Genomic DNA, 23,442 nt, shown 5'->3' with positions numbered 1-23,442 from the left:
TCTGAGACATCCGTCACCCGCCCGCCTCGCGGCTCGCAGACTGAAGCATGCGGACGCCGAGCTGCCGTCGCGCTGAGTGCCACATAACTGGATGTGAATTTGTCTGTGGAGGAACTCATGATTGCAGCTGCACATTCACGCACACACAAACACATGCAGATGGGGCAGTTTGAGCTGGACGCATGAGGCGAAGTGTATTTCGCTCCTAACCTGTCCACATGTACACACACATTCTTGCACTCACACACACACACACACACACACACACACACACACACACACACACACACACACACACACACACACACACACACACACACACACAGAGCTAATGGTTTTGTCCATTTTCAGAATTCTCTCCTGAGCAGCATGTTTGCTTCTTTTTCTCGACGGACCATATGGCCTCGACAACAGGCCCTCGGTTGGTTTGATGCCATTCCTTTTTTCACACTCTCCCGCGGTGCACAGCATCCAAACACTGCGTGCGCTCAGTAAATGACATTGACGCCAAAGTTTACTTTTAGCATCCAATTAGACATTAAAGCAATAGTTTAACGTGTTAAAATATTTTGCATTTACCACCTTTCTGACAAGTCCCTCCAGGAAATCGTGATCTTTCGATCGCAATAATTAAGTCAAATTTAGGCAATCTCCGCGTGAGCTTTCAATTTTGCAAAATATTATTTTATTTAAAAAGCATTTAAGGTACTTATTTGAGATAGAAGATGTAGCCGATGAATTCTTCAGTGCAGTCACAGACTGTTTTGTAACGCTATGTCACTTTTCAGGAATTGTTTCATAATAAAGTTCTGAAAATTAAAAAAAAAAAAGATGAGACTTAAAATATTTCTGTGATGTGCAAAATGCATATTATCATAGAAAGTGATCACATCTGACTCTTTCTTTCTTCAGTAGTAAAAAAAAAAAAAAAAAAAAAAAAAAAAAAAAATTATCCTTGACTTGCAATTTTTGCTAATTCCCACAATTTTATGGAAGAATCTCTTCAAACTCCTCAAACTGCGTCATCATTTTTTTTTTTTTTTTTAAAGCTGCTGCAAAATTGAATATCGCAAAAATCCCTAAAAAAAAAACCTTTCAAACTCCTGGAGGGACTTTTCTAATGTCTCTACTGCACAAACAAAGCTTGAGTCACACGACGATTAGCTTCGCTCGGCATAAAGCCTAAAGCAGGGGGAAACAGCTCGCCTGCCCGCACGTAAAAGCAACAAGTTGTGATCTTACCAGTGATTTTGTGAAGGTTTATTTCTTGACCAGGAGCACTGACTTCTTTAAGTCTTGGGGCGTTACTGTTAAGTTGCCAGGCAACCAGCTGAGTATCCATAAAACGTTCAGTAAAACTCGCTGTACATTTTTGCGACAGCGCCAGGCCAGCTGTTTCCCACAGTCATCAGTCTTTCTGCTCAGCTAAGTTAACCATCTCCTGAATCTTTTCATCAAACTCTTTGTCAAAAGTTCAATAAGGATATTATGTGCTAGCTTATATCAGTTGGAAGCAGCCTGCTTTGCAATTACATCTTGTTAGATCGGGATCTTAGAGAGGGAGGGCAAACCATCCACTGTTAATTAAAAAGTTGTGTTTTAATAAGGCAGCTGTTCTTTGCACTTAAATCACCCTGCAGTCTCCATTTTAGTCACAGAGCCTGACAGTGTGACACTTGTAGGTTCTATGTATTTCCGCTGTTATTCTCCATTCTCATTTTTTTTTTTTTTTCCATCTGTGCCAAATGGAGCTGGAGGGATTTCCACTTTTAACAGCTCATCAGACTGAATTTGTAAAGACACCCATCTCAGACTGAAGCAGAAGTGCTGCAGGAGAGCAGGAGGCAGCCTGGAAAAAAAGAATGGCATCAATCACGGGCCCACCTCCTTCCGAACATTGGCTCATTTCAAGTCAGAAAAAAAGGGAACAAAGCTCCTCTGCCTCTCCTCCTCCTCCTGCTCCTCCTCCTCCTCCTGCTCCTCCTCCTTCTCCTGCTCCTCCTCCTCCTCCTGCTCCTCCTCCTGCTCCTCCTCCTCCTGCTCTTCCTCCTCCTCCCTCAAGCTGCATCCCTCCCTCTCTCCACCTGCCTCGCTGTTCTCTCCCCCCCTTCCCTCCTCCCCTTTTCCTCCTCCCCCCCTCCTTCCCTGTTTCTCCACCCGTCCCTCTCTACTTCTGCATGTCACACTGCAGCAGTAGGACGATGGAGGGGTCGGACTTGGCGGCCTCTTTGAACTCGTCCAAGCTGATCTCATCGTTGTGGTCCTTGTCCATCTTGGAGAAGATCTTGTCGACGCGCTGCTGAGGGGTCAGCCCGTCCTCGTTCATGCGCATCATGATGACGGTGCCGACCATCTTGTAGATGGCCTGCAGGAGAAGAAATGGGGAATACAAAAGTTAGGTTTTTTATCTTAAATGATTTTGTCTTTGCAGTTTCCGCGCAAACGCCCACCTCGATGATCTCCAGCATCTCCATGCGTGTGATCTTTCCGTCTCCGTCCAGGTCGTACATGTTGAAGGCCCAGTTGAGTTTCTGCTCGAAGCTGCCCCTGGAGGTGATGGACAGGGCGCAGATGAACTCCCTGAAGTCGATGGTCCCGTCGCCGTTCTTGTCAAACGTCCGAAACGCGTGCTGAGCGAACTTGGAGGCGTCGCCGTATGGGAAAAACTGGAGGATGAAAAAGGAGGGAAAAAAATGCTGAGATAAATGTTGTATTTTGCAAACATGACGTCAGCCATCGGTTTGTGAACCTTTAAAGCCTTGAGCTCAGCATTTCGGCCGTCCCAATCTTTGAGCAAGAAGTCCCCATATTTGGATGAGCTGAGGAGGAGCGAGCGATGGATCTGACTCAACCTGATTGGAAATCCGAGGACACTAGGCCCCGCCCACTGATCGCAGAAACCTAACTGCACCCCAGGCCTGTCAATCAAACAGACACGCCTCCAAAAATACCGCTTTTTAAGCGTAATATCCAAATAATGATGGGATTATTTTTAAGATGGACTGCCAGAAAACTAAAAAGGAAAGACTTTGATGAATGACGCCATAAAGACTTGTGGCAAAAAATGATTTGTATTTTATGAGATAAGTTAATTGGGAGTCTGAGGAGGCTTTTTTGAGATCGGTGGCGGTGCAGTTTAAGATAACGCCGCATTGGCCTCATTTTTCAGACCCTGAAGCGATGTGCACCATCATATACAAACTACGGCTCTGCATCTCATGATTTCATGTTTTTTGAGGGAGAGAGTCGGAGCGCTTGTTTTGAGGCAGCTGATGTCCTGAATGAAAACGCATCAGAATTGTTCGATTTTAGAAATTAGATCATGTAGAGGCATAAATTGAGATTGCAATTTTAATACGATTCATTGTGCAGACGTATTTCATACTCAAGTCTTTTCTATCCCTCAAATAATTTACTGATGACAAAATGTCATTTTTCCATTTTAATTCTCAGCTGAAAACAGCAGGCCAGATGCTTTATGTTTGTGTTTGGCCTCGTTTTGTGCCACTGATCTTCATTAACGTGGACTCGACATCATGGAGCAGAACTAATGTGTCACTTTCACTGCACAGTGTTAACTCAGAGGACATTAACTCAATAGCAGAGCAGTGGATCACACACTGTTCGGTAAATGCAGGGAGCAATGTATCAATAGCCTACTGTTTTAGTAGGTTTATTGACACTGATGTTATTTTCTAAAAGGTTTACAACAGTGTTATTTTCACTTGTAACTGTGTCTACTTTTACATAATCAGGTTATGCAGGAATATTTAACAAAGCAACTATGCTTTTTAGGATTCATCTTAACAACGAGACCAGTTTATATTTTTCCCAGACAGGAGTCGATCCTAACATAAACACAAAGAATGTCATTTGTTGGCTGAAAGTGACTTTTTAAAGAGTAAATTATGATTATAAAAGGAAAATTATGCCAATAGAAGTTATTGCAGATTACCGGGTCAACCCACAGTTGTTTTCTCTGCCCTTTAAAACCGAATGGGGGGGAGGGGGGAAAAGCCTGGGAGGATATGCAAAAAACTATTTATAAATATCTCTGCCCCATGCAACCAATGGAAAACTCAGTATAGGTCTCTTCGCAGGAAGTGTGGCATTTGGAAAGCTGCAGAATATTCTGAGGGGCTTTCAGGCAGCAACAGAGTCACAGGCATTATTATAGCTCCACCTCCTCTCTGTGCTCCAAACATTGATTAGTCAGCCTCAGTAATGAAAGCTTTCTGTGTAACAACACAACAATTATGAGTCACTTCAGAGGTAACTTATTTTTTTCATTATATAACGACAAAAAAAAAAAAAAGTATAATGAGGACAATTTCCACTGAAGGCGATGCAGGAAATGCTTATAAAAACATTATTTCATTTGGGGAAAAAAAAAAAAACACTTATTAGTGCATCAACACTCTCACCTTAACATAGAGCTGCTGGAACTCCTCCAGGTTGAGGATGCCGGAGGGACAGTCCTTGAGGAAACCTTTGTACCACTGCTTGAGCTCGGCCTCGTTGAACTCGGTGTTCTTGGTCAGGTCATCCAGGACCTCCGGAGCCAGCTTACTGTTGTGTTTCCCCATGATGCTTCACCTCTCTGGGGGGCGGAGACACAGAGAGAGAGAGAGAGAGAGAGAGACACCAGGTGAACACACACAGGTGAGGAGGTGTGACACAAACAGCAGCAGCAGCAGTTATGATCCTGTGTTGTTGCAACAGAACAGGTCTCATGAGGACGGCTGCAAACGAGGAATTACACACATCCAGACACACACACACTGCATTGTCTTTTTATGGCGTTGTGTGACAGAAGACACACTCATTTTCATTTGAGCAAGGCATTTCGTGCTGTATTTGTTTTTAAAAGGATACAAATGTGCACATACTACATACAAACTTTCATCTGAGCCTATTTCCCTTATTATTCGTGTTATTTAAGTGTTTTTTTTTTTATAAGAGTTTCTTGATTATAATATCTAATAATAAAAATATCATACTATAGTTACAATTTATTACATTTATTTACGTCTTCTCCTTATCTTACATCAGCATTGTTTATTGTTCAAACTAAAACACTGAATGAAGTGGATCAGTGTTTCGTTGAACTGAGATTCACGTTGTCTGCATTTTCTGGTTCATCTTGTACTATTGTAACAGGAAGCAAAGCAGTGTTTTAAAAGGATGTAAATATCAATCAACAAAAAGGTGTCCCTCAAAAACAAGTGTTCAATAAATTATGCAAGTTAAAACTGTTAAGTAGCTAAATAATCGCTGCTATTCAAGAAACAAGTAAATCTAAATTAGACAGTAATATCATGTTATGCGTCACGTATCATTGAGTACATACGTCACATACGAAATGTCCATCCTTATGAAAGGACTCTCCATGTCCGTAATGATTCATATCGTTCTACCTCTGTAATCACCTGGTGTGGGTAAAGCCCCCCGATAGCGTCGCTGCTATTTCGGCCATAAAACGGCCCATTACCCCCATCACCACGGTGCCTTCATGACGCCATCCCTGACTCATAGTTGTCTCTGACAGCTCTCGCACTTTCACACCGGGACACAGCCGACACCGCCGAGCCAAGCGGCCACAAATCCTAATGGCGTGAGGACAGTTCAGTGGATGAAATATCTCCCTGCCGTACTTTATGGCGAGTGAGTCATGTAGGAAGAGGAGCTAAAGCCCCTAATCACTGCAAAACTGCACAAATATTCTGGGCTCTGCAATGCCGGGACATGTGGCTGGCTTAGAGAGGAGGAGCAGAAAAAGGATATCTACGGGGGAGAGCTTATTCGAGCTTGTTGTGAAAAGGTCACCTGTGATCTTATCGAGTTAAAAAGCAAAACATTTTCCGGGAATTCTCTTACAGCTGTTCAGGAAGAAAATTCAAAGATAGCGTAAAATGGAGGACACATATAAAAGCAGGTGCAATCGAAGAGTCAAATCTTTAACACTGAGCTGGATGTTGATCTGTTCACTGCAGTCCGTTGAATATACGATACAAGCATCTCTAACTGGACTCAGCTTTCAGTAGCTTTCACTTTGAGAGTGGTGATAATACAACTCAGCTTGTGTCCACCACTAAAGAGCCTTTGGAAGAATTCTGTTTCCACAAAGAAGTCAGTATTCAAGCAGTGGTTTGTGGTTTTTGAGTTTAAGAAGGCTGCTCCTGTGTGTGTCTTCAGTTTAAGCACTTGTTGTCTTTGCAATAACACAAATACATGCTGAGGTACAAGTTATCTGCTGCAGGACTGATATGGGCGTTTTCACGCCTCGAAGTCCAAACCAAGGACTGAACCATGTTTTTGTTACATTGCACACATTTGATCCTGTTACTTTTGGTTTGTCATTACAATTTTGCGAGTGCAGTAAAGACTTTGTATGACATATCTACATCCCTGTATTTGACATCGGTTGATGATTTTGTGTCTAATGCGTGTTGTCAATTCAGTCGGTTGCTTTTTTTTTGGAGAACAGCGAATGAATTCACTCATTCAGTTGCCACTATATTATTATTACTATGGTGTTAAAACCAGCACTTATTTTTCTCTCGAGAAAGGCCCGGATTCAAACCTTTTTACTGTGAGGCGACAATGCTAACCACTGCACCACCGTGCCGCCCTAAATACGTCATAAGTTTCATAATTTTTGTGCGTTTTTCAAGCTGAGTTTTGATTTCTTGAGTACCGTCCTTCTCATCCAGTTCTTTTTCTTCCTCTACTGTTTAATGAGTGATACCGTTCAGTTTGATCCGGAACGAGACTTCCTCTTTGGACCAAATGTTGCTCCTTTGGTCCGACCATGGTTCGATGCACTTTACACATATATATATATATATATATAATATATATACGGATCAAAACAATATATATATATATATAATATATATATATATATATATATATATATTTGTGTATATATGTATCCGTATATGTGTGAGCAACCTGATGCAAACTGATTCTAAGAGCAGCGGTGTGGAGTAGAATCACATAGAGGAGTTTATGTTGTTGAAGAAACATTAGGAGCTCTGTGTTTTCTTCTGGAAGGTCAGTTTGAAGGGAACAGCTTTACATTATGGGGAATAAATACATAAACGTTTACTCTCCTTCTTAAACGTGTATGAATCTCTGCCTGAAGCAGAAGACATTTGAAAAGAAAGTTTAACTATCTCTAAATCATTGACAGTGTCCACTGGTCGCTGTGGAAATCACTGACTGCATCAGAGACACACACACACACACACACACACACACACACACGCACGCACACACACACACTAACTTGTGCCACATGTGATATATTTTGCCTTGTACAAACACACACACACAAGACACACACACACACACACACACAGTCGTAGTGTCATTTCTTGCCTCCGACTGAGGCCGCCGAGATTTTATCCGTCTGTCAGGGAAGCAAATGTAGCAGATAATAGAGTTTCCTGAGGAGGACAGCGACGGGCACAAACTAACCAGGTGAGCAAACACACTGGAAACGTATCCTATCTGTAAGAGTCAAAATAAACTCTGCTCACGCCAGCAAAACAGGCAACCCGTCCAGTCCATTGCTGTGGGAGCGGTCCCAGGTCAGGTCCTCCGGTCTCTGCCGGCTCACCTTACCGAGGCACAAATCTGCTGTGGCACGTATTCAGATTGGAGGCTGTGTGGAGGTAACCCTGGGTGTTTCTTCTTCTTAGCGTAGGCCGCCTCTCAGAGAAAATAAGTCAAACCTCTGGGGAGTCCAACGCAGCGCTGAGAATACAGATTATCCTGCCGACATACCATTTTTTTTTTTTTCATTTTGGCTGCCTCGGAGAAGGTGATTATCAGCGTGCGTGTGTGTAATGTATGTGTGCACACGGAGCTGCTGCATGTCAAACTACAATATGTGTGTGTTGCAACAGCAAATGTTGTGTTAGGGGAAACAAAACATGGAGAATCAGACATAGGAATAAATTCAATATTTATTCCCGAGTCCTGACCTCTGACTCACTGCCCTCAACTACAATTTATTCAGTGATTTAAAAGGTCTGGAGTCGTTCTCAACTGCAAAACTAACTGCCGATCAAAGGTCTCTGCCTGAAGCAGAAAAACTAGCTGCAGACATGAAAGATAGCTGCAAAGAATTGCTGCTAAAGTGGCAACAATTGTGCCTGATAGAAAGTAACACGTGTGATCACATGTATGACGCATGTGTACCACATGTTGGAACATATGATAAAATGTGGAAAATATGAGGAATAGTTTTCACGAGACTCTACATGGGCTTCACGTATTACGCCATGAAGATGTTCCAACACCACATGTTTCACATGTGCACGATCACAACAAATTTTTGTTCTTTTTCTGTGAAGCGTAGACGAGCTTAACTCAGCTGCAAAGGATTTTGAAAGAGAAATTGTAGCTTTTCATGAATCTGTTTATATCACAAACTCACTATTACACTCTGCAGATTCTACACTTAGCATCTGTCAGATAATTGAACAAAAACTGATTGAATAAAAGAAGAACATTCAGTCTGATATATCTGTGGCACAAAACAATGGCTTCTATGGCGTGAGCAGGACAGAGGCACCTTTAACATTACCTAAAGGCACTTGTACGCACACTGCTTGATTGACAAGTGGTTTCTAGAAGACTCAACCCAACAAATCATTTCAACAACCTGCTAAACCTCGCAGAATTTTATTAGCACATCCGGAGCAGGTTAAAATTTCCACTGAGATAAGAATAAATTCTTCTTCCAATTATCATTCATTTCAAAATGAGCAGTGTCAGTGTGGACATCATAAACCCTTAACAGCCTTCCAATAGAAACACATTCATGTTCTTTGTTGACATCAAAGTCTCTACTTCTGGATCTAAAATGAACCACTTTATTACTTATACGCTTCAATCTCCATCACATAAACAGCCCCGAGCGGCGGCTGCCCGCCTCCCACCGAAGGGATCAACCGGCCTGGCAACACGCCGTTGCTGTACCCGATGATGTCAACACACGGCGCAGGGCCCGACGCACACATTCAAACACACACACAAACATACCGGCAGGACACGCTGCTTCCGTCCCGCACTGGTGGGCTTCCAGATATCCACACTCACACACCGACGGGGGGGAGGGGGGGGGAAGGTGGAGGAGGAGAAAAGGGCACGGCGAGAAGACATGAAGAGGCTGCATGTAGGAAACGTACAAGAGGGGAGAGATGACTCAATCTGGATTCACACCTCAGAGGGAGAAGACAGACGTGGAGGGAGACAGAGGCGATGAAGTTGGAAGGACGCAGGAAGATAAGCAGAGCCTGTAGAAAATTGTCCCAACAGGCGTTGAATAGAGAGAGACAGACGTGTTTCTTATTGAGTCCGAAGGAGCCCTAATGCGTGTTCTTTCCGGCTGTCGGACGGACAGTCAACACTACATCTCATCTGACTTCAAAATGCGTGGGAGACGCTGTGTGTTTGTGTCACCGAGTCTGCGGTGATGAATCTCACATTTTGATGGCTGCTGTTGATGTTGTTTCGTTGATGGATGACAAGAGTGCCAGACATCAAGGTTCTCTGACTGAGATCAGAAGACGTGGGCCGATCAGACGGAGGAGACAGTTCTCCAAAGAAGCACGAAAAAAATCCGTCCTTCGAACAGGTGCCCCGAGAATGACATCGGTGTGACGGTGACGGCGTCAGGGCCGCTGGATGGCTCGACAAAAAGATGGACTTTTCTTTTTTTGTAAACGGGTATTATTATCCAAAATTTAAATACGCTGTATGTGCAGGAAATAAACCACAGTAAATGAAATTTTCATTTGGCAAAGGACGCTGGGAAAATACAGGAAGTACAACATAAAGCCCTCTTTTGCTATTCGTGGCTGCTTTTGTCAGCGGTGAAGAAATGTATGAATAATCCTCCGTTAATGAGGGATTATTTAGCGTAACAAAACAATATGTTGGTTCATTTGTGTTTCCTAATTCTAATGTTTTGTATTCAATTTGTATTTTGCCTTGTGGACACATTTTGTTTCCTATTTTAGATCAAATAGCCTCTGAGTTTGATACTTTGCACAACTATTGTAGAGCGGTTTTGCAAGGCAGTGTTGTGAATGTAAGATGTGTTCTCTCCTGTTGGAGAGGTGCCACTGATGTATTTTAGTGTTATTCATGCGTATTTCTGCCATTTTTATGTTGGTTTTTTTTCAGTATTTTTTGTTAAGAAATAAAAGTTCAAAAGACTCATGTAAAGTTGTGTGGGCTTTATTTTTATATTAATTATACTTATAACCATTTTCCAAAAACAAAACTCACCACAACCGTGCCATCAAAACAACCACAACAAAAAAACACAGCGAGACCAAACCAACACAAAACAAAGGCCACATTAAAGGCTCAATTGCTTCACATACACGTCAGCCTGAATGATAAACTGTCTGCAGGTGAATCCGAGGTCAAACCAAACCAAACCAAACCAAACAAACCAAACCAACCCAAACCAACCAAATCAAATCAAATCAAATCAACCAAATCAAACCAAACCAACCAAATCAAATCAACCAAATCAAACCAAACCAACCAAATCAAATCAAATCAAACCAAACCAAACCAAACCAAATCAAATCAAACCAAACCAACCAAACCAAACCTAAAGGCTTGTTGTAACGTGGAAGAGAAAGCCACCGAATGCTTAAAGCAACTAATTTCACAAGGAGACAATTGTTTCCGATATATGGTGTTGTACAAATGAAACATCTCATCCTCAAAATGTCAAATCTTCGATTTAGTCTTCGTAAATGTAACCTGTGAATGACTAAAACAAAACATTGGACGACAACAACACGGTTTATTTCCCATTTCCAAGCCGTTTTATTGCTAACCATGACCACAATTATACACCCACTAATGATGCTCCAGCCGATCTATCAGGACATATTTTAATTTATTGTGTCAATGAGAAGCTGAACTTTTCTTCAATCCACATTCCTGTTTTGTTCCCGTTAAGTGTTGCAGCGCTGCTCTCCTTCATGAAGGCCGGCTCAACAGCGTGAGTCACAGTTAGAGTGTGTAAATGTTCAATATTATATGGTCGCACTTATGATTGACATTTTTCTGTCGCTCCATTAGCAGAAGTAGCAACTTTTTATTTCCAGCTGGTATCACAGTTCATGTTTGTTCTTTAATCTTTCTGCCTTTTCCTCCTCATTTGTCCTTTAAGTTTTCCATGTTCATTTCCTGTTATATTTTAGAAAGTCACCCTTTTGTCTTGTTTCTATTGTCTCCGCTTGCTGCCCTTGTGTCTTCCTGCTTTTGTGATTGTCCTCCCCACGCTGACTGTGTGCACCTGTGTGTAATGTGTATAAAGTCTGCATGTTCTTTACCTCCTGTGTCACATGGTTGTTGTGTTAAGTTCGTTATCCCAGCGTTCTCCACCTGAGTTTGTACTCCCGTGTATTCCATGATTTCACACCTTTCGGATTCTTCCCTGTGTGTTACCGAGCTTTTGGACTTGTCAGTAAAGATAGTTAACTTCACCTGTGCCTTGAATCGTGCATTAGATTCCTGGTATCTGACTTTATAACAGGTGGAGATTAAAACAACAAAACGGTACGTCGTATCGGCTGTCTGCTAATTCATCTCAATTCTATTTTTAATGAATTAAACGTGAACCCCTGAACCTTGAATACCCCGAGTAACTTGTTGGCCAAAATACAACTCATTTTATGTTCGGTTCGGGTCAGGTACTCAACCAAAGACTGTTTATGAGGTATAAGAAGCATCACAGTGACATCACTGAACAACCGTGTGTGGACTGTTTCTTTAGCCTGAACAATAAATGATAGGTTTTCTCTCTAGTTAGCAGCATTGTTTTAAATTCAGGTGCTGCATTCTCCCTGTTAAACTTTAATTTGTAAATTGTCAACAGCTTGAGCTGATGAGCTTTTGAGTTTTGAATCAGAATAAAGCATCTTGTGAAAAATGAGTTGTTGCTGATTTAGAGGGCTCCATTTGTTATTTCAGTACTTCAAACATACTGGACTGGACTTGCTATTGGCAGCTACCCAATTTCAATCAAGGACCCAGATTGGGAGCCAAGACAAAAATAATTGTTGCCATGACGAATTGTTGCCAGGATCCGAAAACTCTAACAAATTAGACATTTTAACCACAGTTGTTCCCTTATCCAAGTAATGCCTAAAACTAAACAGTCCTAAACATTTAATTAATCAGTGGTTACATCAACCAACAACAACGGTTCACTTCATGAACAGATTCATGTTTGTAATCGTTATGGAAGGCAAAGATAATCAATGTTGTTCTGCTGACAGGCTCATCTGATCAGAGAAGGCTTTGTATCTTTCTAACATGCTCGGTCTGACAGGGCGTCCAGTCAAAAGAGGGAACCACGATGCTTTTATGGCACAGTTGCTTCAGTGTCATCTCCTATCGAAAAATACCTCATCATTCTGTATCAAATTTCAATGCCAAGCTACGTCTACACTAAAACATTTTCATTTTAAAACCCATAACTTTTGCTATATTTACGCGGAAGAAAATCTCATCAGTGTCAGTGAGCAAATACAACATTTGTCCGACGTAGCCTCGACTTGGCCCACATATAGATAAAATCACTGGTTTTCTACTAAATCCTATAAGAACGCCTTTTCTTTTTTTTTTTTTACTCTTTTCAAACTAATTTTTGGCCACAAAAATTTACAAAAAAATTTACAAAAATTTTTAAAAATTTAAAAATTTTACTCAAAAAAGTCTGAGTTGCGTGCGCTGCAGTAATTGGAGGTTACTAGCTAGCATCTACTGATTAACATGTGAGGCGTTTAGGAAACATCTGTAAATTGAAGCGTCTATCGATAACGTGCATGCGAGGTGTTTTTGGGGACATCTGTTAATTGTAGCTACTGAAAACAACCTGGTTTAGACTCTCCCCCTCTAAACTGCATGGGAACTTTGTACTGTGATGTGTGATGTCATTTCCTTTTCCTGAAATAGATTTTATACAATTGGTATTTAAAAAGGTGTCATTCAGGAACCAGTTTCCAACACAAGGTATCGGTACTAGCACTGAACAGTTTTGAACAACGCCCAGCCCTAATTACATTACCCGAGGATGTGTCTGTTATTTGGCTTAACCTCATTAAAATGGGGTATATTGATGAAAACTACACCAGTTTAGTTACATCCAGCAGCGAGAGCGGCAGCATATGAACTAAACTGAGATCATCCTCTACTCATCCTCAGCAAATTCACCAGAGTCCTGTTCTAACCGCACTCAAGTGGCTGCACACAAGGAAGAAAACAAGGTTGAATACACTGTCATTATGATGCGCTCTGGCTTTAACTGAACATCGCCCGGAGGGGGACATGTGTTGGTGTTCCCGTGACTGAAAATGATTAGCTGGCAAAAGCTGTAATTGAGTTGGAAAGAGAGAAAATGGGAAGCTGGGTCTCCCATATGGTTCCTGTGTGTGTGTGTGTGTGTGTGTGTGTGTGTGTGTGTGTGTGTGTGTGTGTGTGTGTGTGTGTGTGTGTGTGTGTGTGTGTGTGTGTGTGTGTGTGTGTGTGTGTGTGTGTGTGTGTGTGTGTGTGTGTTTGTGTTGTGTGTCTGTAATGGCCATAACCTTTTTGAGAATGGAAAAAGTACAATGCACCGTAGCAGCAATAGGGGGACAATCAATACGATACCAGTCCAATGCCAGCCTTGCTATGAACTGTGAAGTGTGTGTGTGTGTGTGTGTGTGTGTGTGTGTGTGTGTGTGTGTGTGTGTGTGTGTGTGTGTGTGTGTGTGTGTGTGTGTGTGTGTGTGTGTGTGTGTGTGTGTGTGTGTGTGTGTGTGTGTGTGTGTGTGTGTGTGTGTGTGTGTGTGTGTGAGCGAGAGTGAAGGAACAGAGTGTAAGAGGAAACGGCCAGCTTAATAATATGTGAATGATACACCACAACCCAAATGGTCTTCACCACACCATCGGAACTGAAACAGAACAATATGTCGCCTTGGCAACACGACTTGTCCGGCTCACTGCCAAACGAGGCTTTCGGCCAATCGAAACAGTCCCTCTGCCAACTGGACCTGACCAATGAGCTGACTGATATATGGGCCTGATGCAGGGGTTTTATTGAAAATCTAAATACTGGCCGAGTCTTCCAGGTCGCACACGACACTCTGACCTCGATCAGATATTTATCCTGCGAAAAACATGCAACCCGATTCAGTTCTCATGCACCTTTTTCAAACTAAAGTATTTTTGCCTGTTAGTTTGACTTATAAACATATAATTGATTAAATATTAATACTAATACTGTAGTATAATATTGTGCTAATATAATATTTTGTTGACATCACACGCAATTTTGCTATCCTAATTTAACATCAGGAGTTAAATGGTTCATTTTACACATGAAAAAACATTTGTATTACTTTTATTTACAAAAGTGGAACAGTTCATTGCATTAAACAGCAATTCAAATGTTTTGCATGTAATTTTACAAATGCAAACATTTTTTGACAGATTGCAATTTGATCATACTGTTTATACATAGGTAGCTACCCGTTTAATCTCTCAACAAATAAGGATTTGAGAGATTATTTGGATTTGACTGTCGTGTGACTTCACATACTCGACCCAATTTACAATTAAACAAATGAGAAATTAGAAGCAATGAGAGCAGCGGTAAGTGGTTGATATCAACTTTACATAGGCTCACTGTTTCCTCTTCATTTCCCCTCTTTGTGCTACGGCAATAGATTTACATTTACCGTGCAAACATGAGTGTTATCAATCTTCTCATCAAGCTCTTGAAAAAAAAAAAACTACGAAGTGAATTGCCCTAAATGTAAAAATAATTATTTCTAGCATTAATATAACTTATTTGATTAACTGCCCACACCTTGTCTGAGTTATGTCAAATCTCAGGCACTTTGATTATCTGTTTTTTACTTTACTGACAAAATGTTCTTGCAGTTTGCTGATGAAGACTTGTGACCTGACCTTTTTTCAAAATATCATATACAAACAAATGTGTATTGCAGTAGCAGATATCCATATAGCACACTCTTATTTGCATTTTTGTGATCATTTTGTTTGGATTTCAGCCATATTACAGATAGATAGAAGCAATTCTAATCTAGTGGTAGCATCCAATCAGCAGGACTACTAGTAAGAGTAGTCAATGTGATAATTAAACACTGATGGTTTGAATGTTTTGACAAAATCAAAGTATCCGCAATCAATGTTTAAACGGTTTTTCAATAAGCAGTTAAAGCCTTGTGATTATAGAGTCTGGACAGTCCTGTGAGTGCACAGAGTTGTGAAGGTGTCGGTGCTGAGGTGTTGCTGCTTACCAGTCTGGTCTCCATATTATTTTAGGCTACATACATCTCTGGTGACAGGAGCAGGAAGGACGCATCGCTATAGAAACGCAGCTCACCTCAGTGTCGTTCAAATGCTAATTTAAGAGCAGCCAGCATGTCGAGCCGGGGGAGACACACGGGGCACAAAACAGCTCTGTTCCCTTATGAGTCACTCTCTCGGCTCACCTTTATCTCCCATATCTCAAAAACATCATTTATTCACCTCCGTTTCTTTTTCTTTTTTTTTTTTTCTTGCCATAAGTGTTACACATTTACTGAAGTCTGAGTGACTCACAAATGAACACGGCCCTAATTGTCAGCTATTGTCTCTGCATGCGCTAACAAACCTGCACAGCCTTGTAAACTGTGGCGAATAATATTCAGGCAACACCTTTAAGATGCAACACACACACACACACACACACACACACACACACACACACACACACACACACACACACACACACACACGCGCGCATAGTAGTGCGTTTTTTGTGTAGTGTGCTGAAACTGGTGTAAGGGAGCAGGGGGAAAACAGAGCATGGGACGAGCGCCTGCAGCTCTGCTCCTGAACTGAACGCTGTACTCTCACCATCATTTACAGTCATGTGTTCGGAAACAAGAGATTGACGGCAGGTGGAAAAGTCTTACAACCTACAAAATAATATCACTTCTTCTGTAGCACTAAAATGTGTAAAACACACGCTGTTCGTGGATCTGACACACAGAAACAATGCGGTTTCATAGTTTGGCTGAACGACAGTTTGCTATAAAGATGCAGTATTGCAAGAAGCTTATTAAAGTTCAAACACTGAGTAATGTAGACTCACTGTGTGTTACATATAGAAATGTTTGAGAAATGTCAGCATATTAGCAGAGCTCTTCTGTTTGTAGATTTTTGCTATTTTTACATTGGAAACTGATGGATTTAGTGTCCACGACCTTGAGATGGACTTGGCAGCGGTCCTGCCTGTTTGGGACTTGGTTTTGGCCCTGACGTCCTTTTACTTCCACTTTCTTTCTGGTCAAAGTTTGAATATTACTAACAAATGTATCACCAAGTGAGTAAATATTTTCCACTCAACCACCACTCGAAGCTTAAGATCTAACACAAAACACGCTTGTAGCCTACATTTATAAGCTTGCTGGGCTCACAAGGATACGTTGTGATGGGTTAGGTCATAATAAACAACAAGCATTTGTTAATGTGTTAGCCATATAATAACAGTACATCTATGATGTTGTGTTACTTTGTTTTGGTGTCTTTCTGCTTTCTATAAATCAGAAATCCCTTTACCAAAAACTCATATCTGGTGTTGGACTCAGTGACATCACAACACTTACAGTACTTGTGCCAAAAGTCTGTTAAATACACATTTTGAACATTTTCAAAAATAAATGTGGCTTTTTATCAAAACGTTTTGGGAACTTAAATCTATGTTCAGGTTCCTCCAGCTTAAAGAAGCCCCAACAACAAGCAGTTTAGTAGACTGACATCAAAAACTCCAACAGTCTCAAATTCTCTATTAATGTCATCCTCTGCAAATATGGACAACAAAGCCTGGATTTCAGTTGTAAAACCTTTTGGGCTGCTTCATTCTGCTCACCAACAACCTACGAGCTGAACAACACGTGCTCGACCAAAGAGCAGCACTCAGCACCGCCCTGAACCTTCGGACAGAGCTGCCCTGCAGCCAGGCTGTGTTTGGAGACGTGAAAAGATCTTTTAATCCCGGTTCGATTAATTCACGTCAATAAATTGATCGAGCTGCTGTTTTTGTCAAGAGTACTTTTACACAGTTGCTGTTGTTGGAAGGAGGTCGATTTTTCTGAGCTTTCGCAAAGGCATCAAAACATAACATCGTTTGGAAATGGAACAAACGTCACATCACAACTCCAAATGACGATGTTGTTTGTGTGCAGCCGCCCGATGTTACTGTACATGACGACAAAGGGCAGAAAAATGACAAAGACAACGTATGGAGCAGCATCGCTGAACCACCAGGCCATCAGCACAACCAGCATTTATGTTGTTTGCTTTTGCTTGGCGGCAGGCAACAGTGTCACAGCAGGTTTGGCTAAATCTTTTCTTATTTCATCAGGTGAGATCTTCATCACTGGATGATGTTGAAAACATCATTTTTCTGAAGAATAAGATGACACCAGTCTATTTAAACCTTTTTTGAGTGACTGTTTATGAAGAGTTTTGATGCGAAATATTCGCACCCGAGTATTTTGCTTTTTTTTTGTTGTCATTTATTCATCACATCCCGAGTGTCTAATATTTTCTTTGTTTCCAGCCATTATTGAGTTTCCCGCCTGTTCACCTTCCAGTTTCCAGATTGTTATGTAAGATATTGTTCACAAGAGCCTAAGTTTACCTGAGCTCAGCAGATTTTATGCCTGGTTTATTTCCGTTTGTGTTTTGGATTTTTTTGTTTTGTTTTGTATTCTGCTCCTACCCCCATCCTCTTTTCGTTCGCCTGCCTCATTTCATGTAAACCAGCCTTTTCGTGAGTAAAGCTCTCTTTGCCTTGTCGTGCATTTGGTCCTTCGTCCTGACATTAGTGCCGGGTCGCTGGTGACCTCAGGTAGTATCAGAAGAACTGTCCACGCTTTTAAAGGTTAAGGTAACCAGAAGGAAAAAAAAAAACCCTGTGGCAAACGATCTTTGATCTGATATACAACAACATTTAAACTGATGTAAAAAGGAAATGATCTGCGAGTCCATCCACCGATTCTTTAAACCACTATTCTGCTCAGGGTCATAACAGGCTATCCCAGCATGCACTGTGCTACAGGCAGGATACCTCCTGACAGGCTATCAGTCTCTCACACAGCTGATACATACGAGACGGACCGTGTTCACACTCACATTCACACCTGGGGACAATTATAGGGTCAATGCTCACCTGAACTTTATGTTTTCTCAGAGGGAGAGACACTTGGAGGAAACCCACACAGTAACATTATATATTTAAAAATGTCTGCATGATTCATGTCGATAAAAAACGCTTAAATCAAGCGGCAACCAACAGTAATGTCGCCATCTTGCTGGTTCAGGCTCAATCCAAGATGGTACACACACGGGAATGCTTTTCCCACGTTTACTTTCCATCACCTGAACGGTAACTTCAGGGAAGGCGCTCCCAAAGCCCGCGAAGTAAACAAAAGTGGTGCTCTGCCAAAAACCTTCCCCAAGGAAACAGGAAGTAGAAGCACAAGAAAATAAAAGCATCAACAATTATAAGTAGCTCAATAAGATAGAATTAACAAATACAGATGAATCTTGGATGACAAATTAAACTTACAAATAAAAACAGAACATTTGAAATAAAGTGCACAGTTAACTGGAGCGGCTAAGGAGCAGGAAGTGACCATATTTGGACTAGCTGGGGGGACCTTTTGGTTGTCACATTGAAATAGATTTATAAACAATAATTTTCTTTTTCTTTCTTATTGGAGATCCATTCCTCACCGCAGTTCTTGGTGTGTGTTACATCTCCATTGTACCATAATGTATCTGTGGAGGCCGCCGGAGGCCGCTCTGTCAGTGGTGTCCACTGATAAGTGTGGGTGTTCATTAGTTATCTGCCAACGATGCCAAACTCCTTCACTCAACATTCCTTTATTGTTGCTCAACCGCTGTCAGCCGGACCGCAAACTCACCGGAGTTGGTAGCGCGCACACACACACACACACACACACACACACACACACACACACACACACACACACACACACACACACACACACACACACACACACACACACACACACACTGATCTTTATATTCCTACATCTGTCTCGTGGGGTAATAAAGCATGTGACAGGTATGGATGAATCCATCAGTCAGGAGACACACACACATGCTGCAGCTCATGAAAGCCACCATCCTACAAACACAAGTACACACACACACACACACACACACACACACACACACACACACACACACACACACACACACACACACAGAGCCAGTGATGCATGAGACAGATGCACAGTACACCTGCCCACAGGCTTACAGCAAAATGGAAGTGATGCAGAGGGGTAAAAAAGAGACACAAAAGTGAGAGGAGTGACGTAACATCACTCACAGAAAAACACAGAAAAAAACACTAAAAACAGGACGCCGGAAAAACAAACGACGCACACAAACACACGCGCATGCAGGAAATTGTAGTTTAACATGTTGCTCTGAGCTGATATTATTGTCCTCCATACAATGTGGATCAATAGGTGTTTCCAGAGGGAGGATGTGCCTTAAATAATGTGTTTTCCTATCCAGTGATCAGTCTGCTGCTCTGTGTGGTGGATGCAGCTTCTTTCTGCCCACAGTTATAAATAATAGTGGAGCCAAGATTTATGTTTAAAAAAACACTGCAAAGATCAAGCAATCAGCCCAGCACATCTTTAGGAAGCAGCTCGTCTGATGTGACGAGAACATGGACTCGAAAATAATAAACGTTTCTGTGGCGGATTTCTCTAAAGCTAGACTGAGCCTGGTAAAATTGAATAAAAATATACAGTAACAATGTGATGATTTTAAATGAAAATAGTGATGGGAACACACGTATGAAAGAAAAGCTCAATAACCCAATAGAGTGGACTTTTGTGGAGCTGATAATCAGGCAGGTTTGTTGTTGTCAGTCACACAATTTGTGATCCAAATATTAATCAAACATAGATTTGCAACCCAAAATCAAAATACAGACTTTAAAGTTAGTTGGTTTTATCTCATGTAAAAGGCAACCTCAGCCGTATACAGATTGTATTCTTTCGAGCAGTGTGTTTGCTTAAAACAGAAGATATAGAAATAGTGTAACATATTTAAGCTGTAATGGTTCCAGGGATATTTCGGAGGAGAAGGAGGACTATTATAAGATCCTAATTTTGGCTTTGTAATAGCTTCCTCGTGGGATGCTCAGCACCACTTGAGACATCCTCTTGAGAGCTATACAGTCGCCTGAGAGAGTGAAAGTGGGTTGAGGTGGAAGTAAAGCCACAACAGTTAGTTTTTTTGGCTTCATTAGAAGCCAAGACTGCTGCTGCATCACCGTAGTGTGTCTGTGTGAAGAGCATCCATCACTTAAAGTTAACAGGAATTTAGTGGAGATTAAACGTGTTAGTGAACGTGCAGCCGTGGTGCACCGAAGACCTGCTCCTGCTCAGTTAAAGGACAGCGCGCCAAAGGGCTGCTGAGCCAAACTGAGCTGTCACTGCCACCACCTGTCTGTCATGGATGTGCTCATCACCCGTTTGTGTGTGTCTGTTTGTGTGTGTGTGTGTGTGTGTGTGTGTGTGTGTGTGTGTGTGTGTGTGTGTGTGTGTGTGTGTGTGTGTGTGTGTGTGTGTGTGTGTGTGTGTGTGTGTGTGTGTGTTTTCATTTGACACTGCTTTGCTGCTTCGTTGTGTTTATAAATCGATGAATGCTGCATTATTTATACACCTGACGTGGCATATATATATATATATATATACGCACACGCATACGGTAAACTACCATGATGTAATCTGATATGACTGTTGAATGACAGCCACTAGTAATGTGAACAAGCACACACACACACACACACACTGGAAGCTGGTCCTATTGATTGTGCTGGGTCCTGGTGTCAGCCGGGGGGGACTGGATTACGCAGACAGAACTAAACCACCAGTTCAGCCTGCTGGGTTGCTCTGTCTGTCTCCGCACTCACACAGGTCAACACCAAATGACTTTGAAGGCAGAGCAGCGGGACTCGCAGCCACAGACTTCTCCTGCAAACCACTGACTCCTGATATTCATGTTGCATTTAGCAGCCACTCAGAGCCTCCACGTCTCCTCCAAGCACAGATAACCACATCATCCGGCTCCGTTTACATGCTTTTATCATGTTATCGATGCCCTGCGTGTGCAGAACAGACCGTCCTTAAGTTGCAGTTGCTGCGACACACAGGTAGCCTTATTTTTTCTAATTGCATCCCAAAGCATGAAGGACATCCGAGCCCGGATCCCGCGAGCTGCATTTTCAGACCCGTGCAGAGGAAAATTCTTTAAAAATGACTCACCAAATAGCCATATTCCTGTGTGATAATTGCTGTCACCGTGGCAGACATGGGCACCAAAGTGCCTCCTCTCTTTTAAACATGCACGTAAGTTGAATTGCCTCTACAGCCCGAAGTGTCCTTGAGCAAGACACTGAAACCCTCAACAGCTTAACAACACAGTCCAGTATAGTAGAAACACTATGATTTGTTTGTAGTGCTAAATAAGTATCAGGCACTGACAGGGTAAAGAGTTCAGTACCCCCTTTCTAGATAATAGTAAAATAATGACCACAGCTTCCTCTCCCTTCATATATTGCTTTTGTTAGTTAGCCAGTAAAGCCATATTTGACACATTTTTACCAACACTTGTACACATTAACATGATGGTGGAAACAGACATCTACAAATTAAATAAAAAAAAAAAAAAAAAAAAAAAATGTCCTCCACTTACCCTGTACTGTTTGGGGGAAGAATAAGCTCCTATCTGCTAGAAAACAAAAGCCTCTTTTTGTCTTTGGTTCCCAGCTATTCTCTCGGCGGTGTTTGCCTCCAAAACAGTTCCTTCCTCATGTAAAATAACCTTCGCGGTAACTCACCTCTCCCTCTGGAAGAAGATGAATGAACCGCTGCGTCTCCCTTGCCAACATATTTGCATAGAGGCTGCCTCCCCCTCGCGGTGATTGGCTCCGCCGCTGTTTGAAGGCGGATCGTTTACGTCTGATTCGACCGAGCGGTTTGTCAATAACGAGGGAGGGAGAACAAGAGGGACAGAGGGAGAACAAGAGGGACAGAGGGAGAACAAGAGGGACAGAGGGAGAACAAGAGGGACAGAGGGAGAACAAGAGGGACAGAGGGAGAACAAGAGGGACAGAGGGAGAACAAGAGGGACAGAGGGAGAACAAGAAGGACAGAGGGAGAACAAGAGGGACAGAGGGAGGACTGTGAAAAACTAGGAAGGGAAGCAGCAGTCAAAACACGAAAAGTGCTCAAGACAAATGTTCAATGTAGAAGTCATTTCTTTGACTGACAGTGCACCTTCAATTTAACAAAAATCTTTAGGGAACATAATTCAACAGTTTTCTGGAGACATGAACTCAAATTGCTTCATTCAGGCCCTCTCATGTGCTGGTGGTCAGTAGGTAACGCCATATAGACGAGTGTCTCGTCCTGTCTTGGACGTTTTGAACTTCCATTTAAAGTATAAACTGTGATCTCTGTCATGCAGTTCTTGTAGTTAAGGAGTTGGTGTCATGCAGTATTTAACTAAGGCTCATTTGGGGTACGGGTGGTGTTTCCAGTAAGCTATAGTTTGTGTTTTGCTGCGTTCAAATGGAATGAGCTCGTGGTTATAACATTGGCGCCCAAGTGGTTAAGTTGTAAAAACACAGACGGACTAGAGGCTACACAGGTTAACAATTTAGCAAGCTAACAGAGGGGTAAACTATTGTCTAAGTTATGAAGAAAAACTCTACATGACTAAAATTACAATATATTAGCTTAACATTCAACGAAAAATGCTCCTATGATGTCTGTAACCTTGTTGCCCAACAGGAACGCTAATATTGAACAAATACACCATGCTTATACCCGTTTAAATTAATTCTTACATTCTGTGCATTGTTTTATAAGAAAAGGTTTAGTAAAATTGTGGTTTGCCAAAACTAATATAGTATAGTTAGAGTTAGGAAACAAAATCATCTGAATGTTGGCATTGAGTGTAAAATCATTAAACGTTTTGATTGCGGCTTTTTTGGTTTGATTTTTGCATTAAACAAAGTCTTTCAATAATTTTGTCATCAAAATTGTTCATACTGTAAAAGGACTCTGTTTAGTCTGTTGCATATCTGTGCATTTTGAACCAGAGATCCTTCCTCCGTTTTTTCCAAGGAAATCTTCCTGTTTCTCCCAATAAAGGGATTTTTCGGAAGTTTCTCCTCCCTCCAGAGCAAAGGTCCAAGAAGATGATGTATGATGCACAGAAAGTAAGATGGATTATAGGATACATCAATAACATTTGACTGGACTTGCCTGACGAAACTTGCAGCTCTCGCGG

The 23,442-nt window shown here is 41.7% G+C and overlaps 1 protein-coding gene across 1 annotated transcript; it reads right to left on the bottom strand.

Moving 5' to 3' along the window:
• Positions 1-2,141: 2,141 nt before the first annotated feature.
• On the bottom strand, positions 2,142-22,020 carry LOC138623756 (hippocalcin-like protein 4). Its single transcript, XM_069703433.1, has 4 exons — positions 21,841-22,020; positions 4,425-4,600; positions 2,451-2,666; positions 2,142-2,365 (listed from the first exon to the last, which is right to left on the bottom strand). The coding sequence occupies exons 2-4, from the start codon at positions 4,584-4,586 to the stop codon at positions 2,168-2,170; spliced, it is 576 nt and encodes a 191-aa protein (XP_069559534.1). The 5' UTR covers positions 4,587-4,600; positions 21,841-22,020; the 3' UTR covers positions 2,142-2,167.
• Positions 22,021-23,442: the final 1,422 nt, after the last annotated feature.

Source organism: Brachyistius frenatus, unplaced genomic scaffold (genome assembly GCF_029030835.1).
Source record: "Brachyistius frenatus isolate BFR_SWC_R1_liver_20210118 unplaced genomic scaffold, ASM2903083v1 Contig_46, whole genome shotgun sequence".
NCBI classification, from domain to species: Eukaryota; Metazoa; Chordata; class Actinopteri; family Embiotocidae; genus Brachyistius; species Brachyistius frenatus.
The sequence above is the reverse complement of the archived record's forward strand: the minus strand, read 5'-3'. Positions and strand labels throughout refer to the sequence as shown.

Excerpts from the sequence above, each read along its gene's own strand:
- LOC138623756 (XM_069703433.1), bottom strand. The coding sequence starts at position 4,586 with ATGGGGAAACACAACAGTAAGCTGGCTCCGGAGGTCCTGGATGACCTG. Across the intron at positions 2,667-4,424 it reads TCCAGCAGCTCTATGTTAAG|TTTTTCCCATACGGCGACGC; the intron begins GTGAGAGTGTTG and ends TTCATCCTCCAG. Across the intron at positions 2,366-2,450 it reads AGATGCTGGAGATCATCGAG|GCCATCTACAAGATGGTCGG; the intron begins GTGGGCGTTTGC and ends CTTCTCCTGCAG.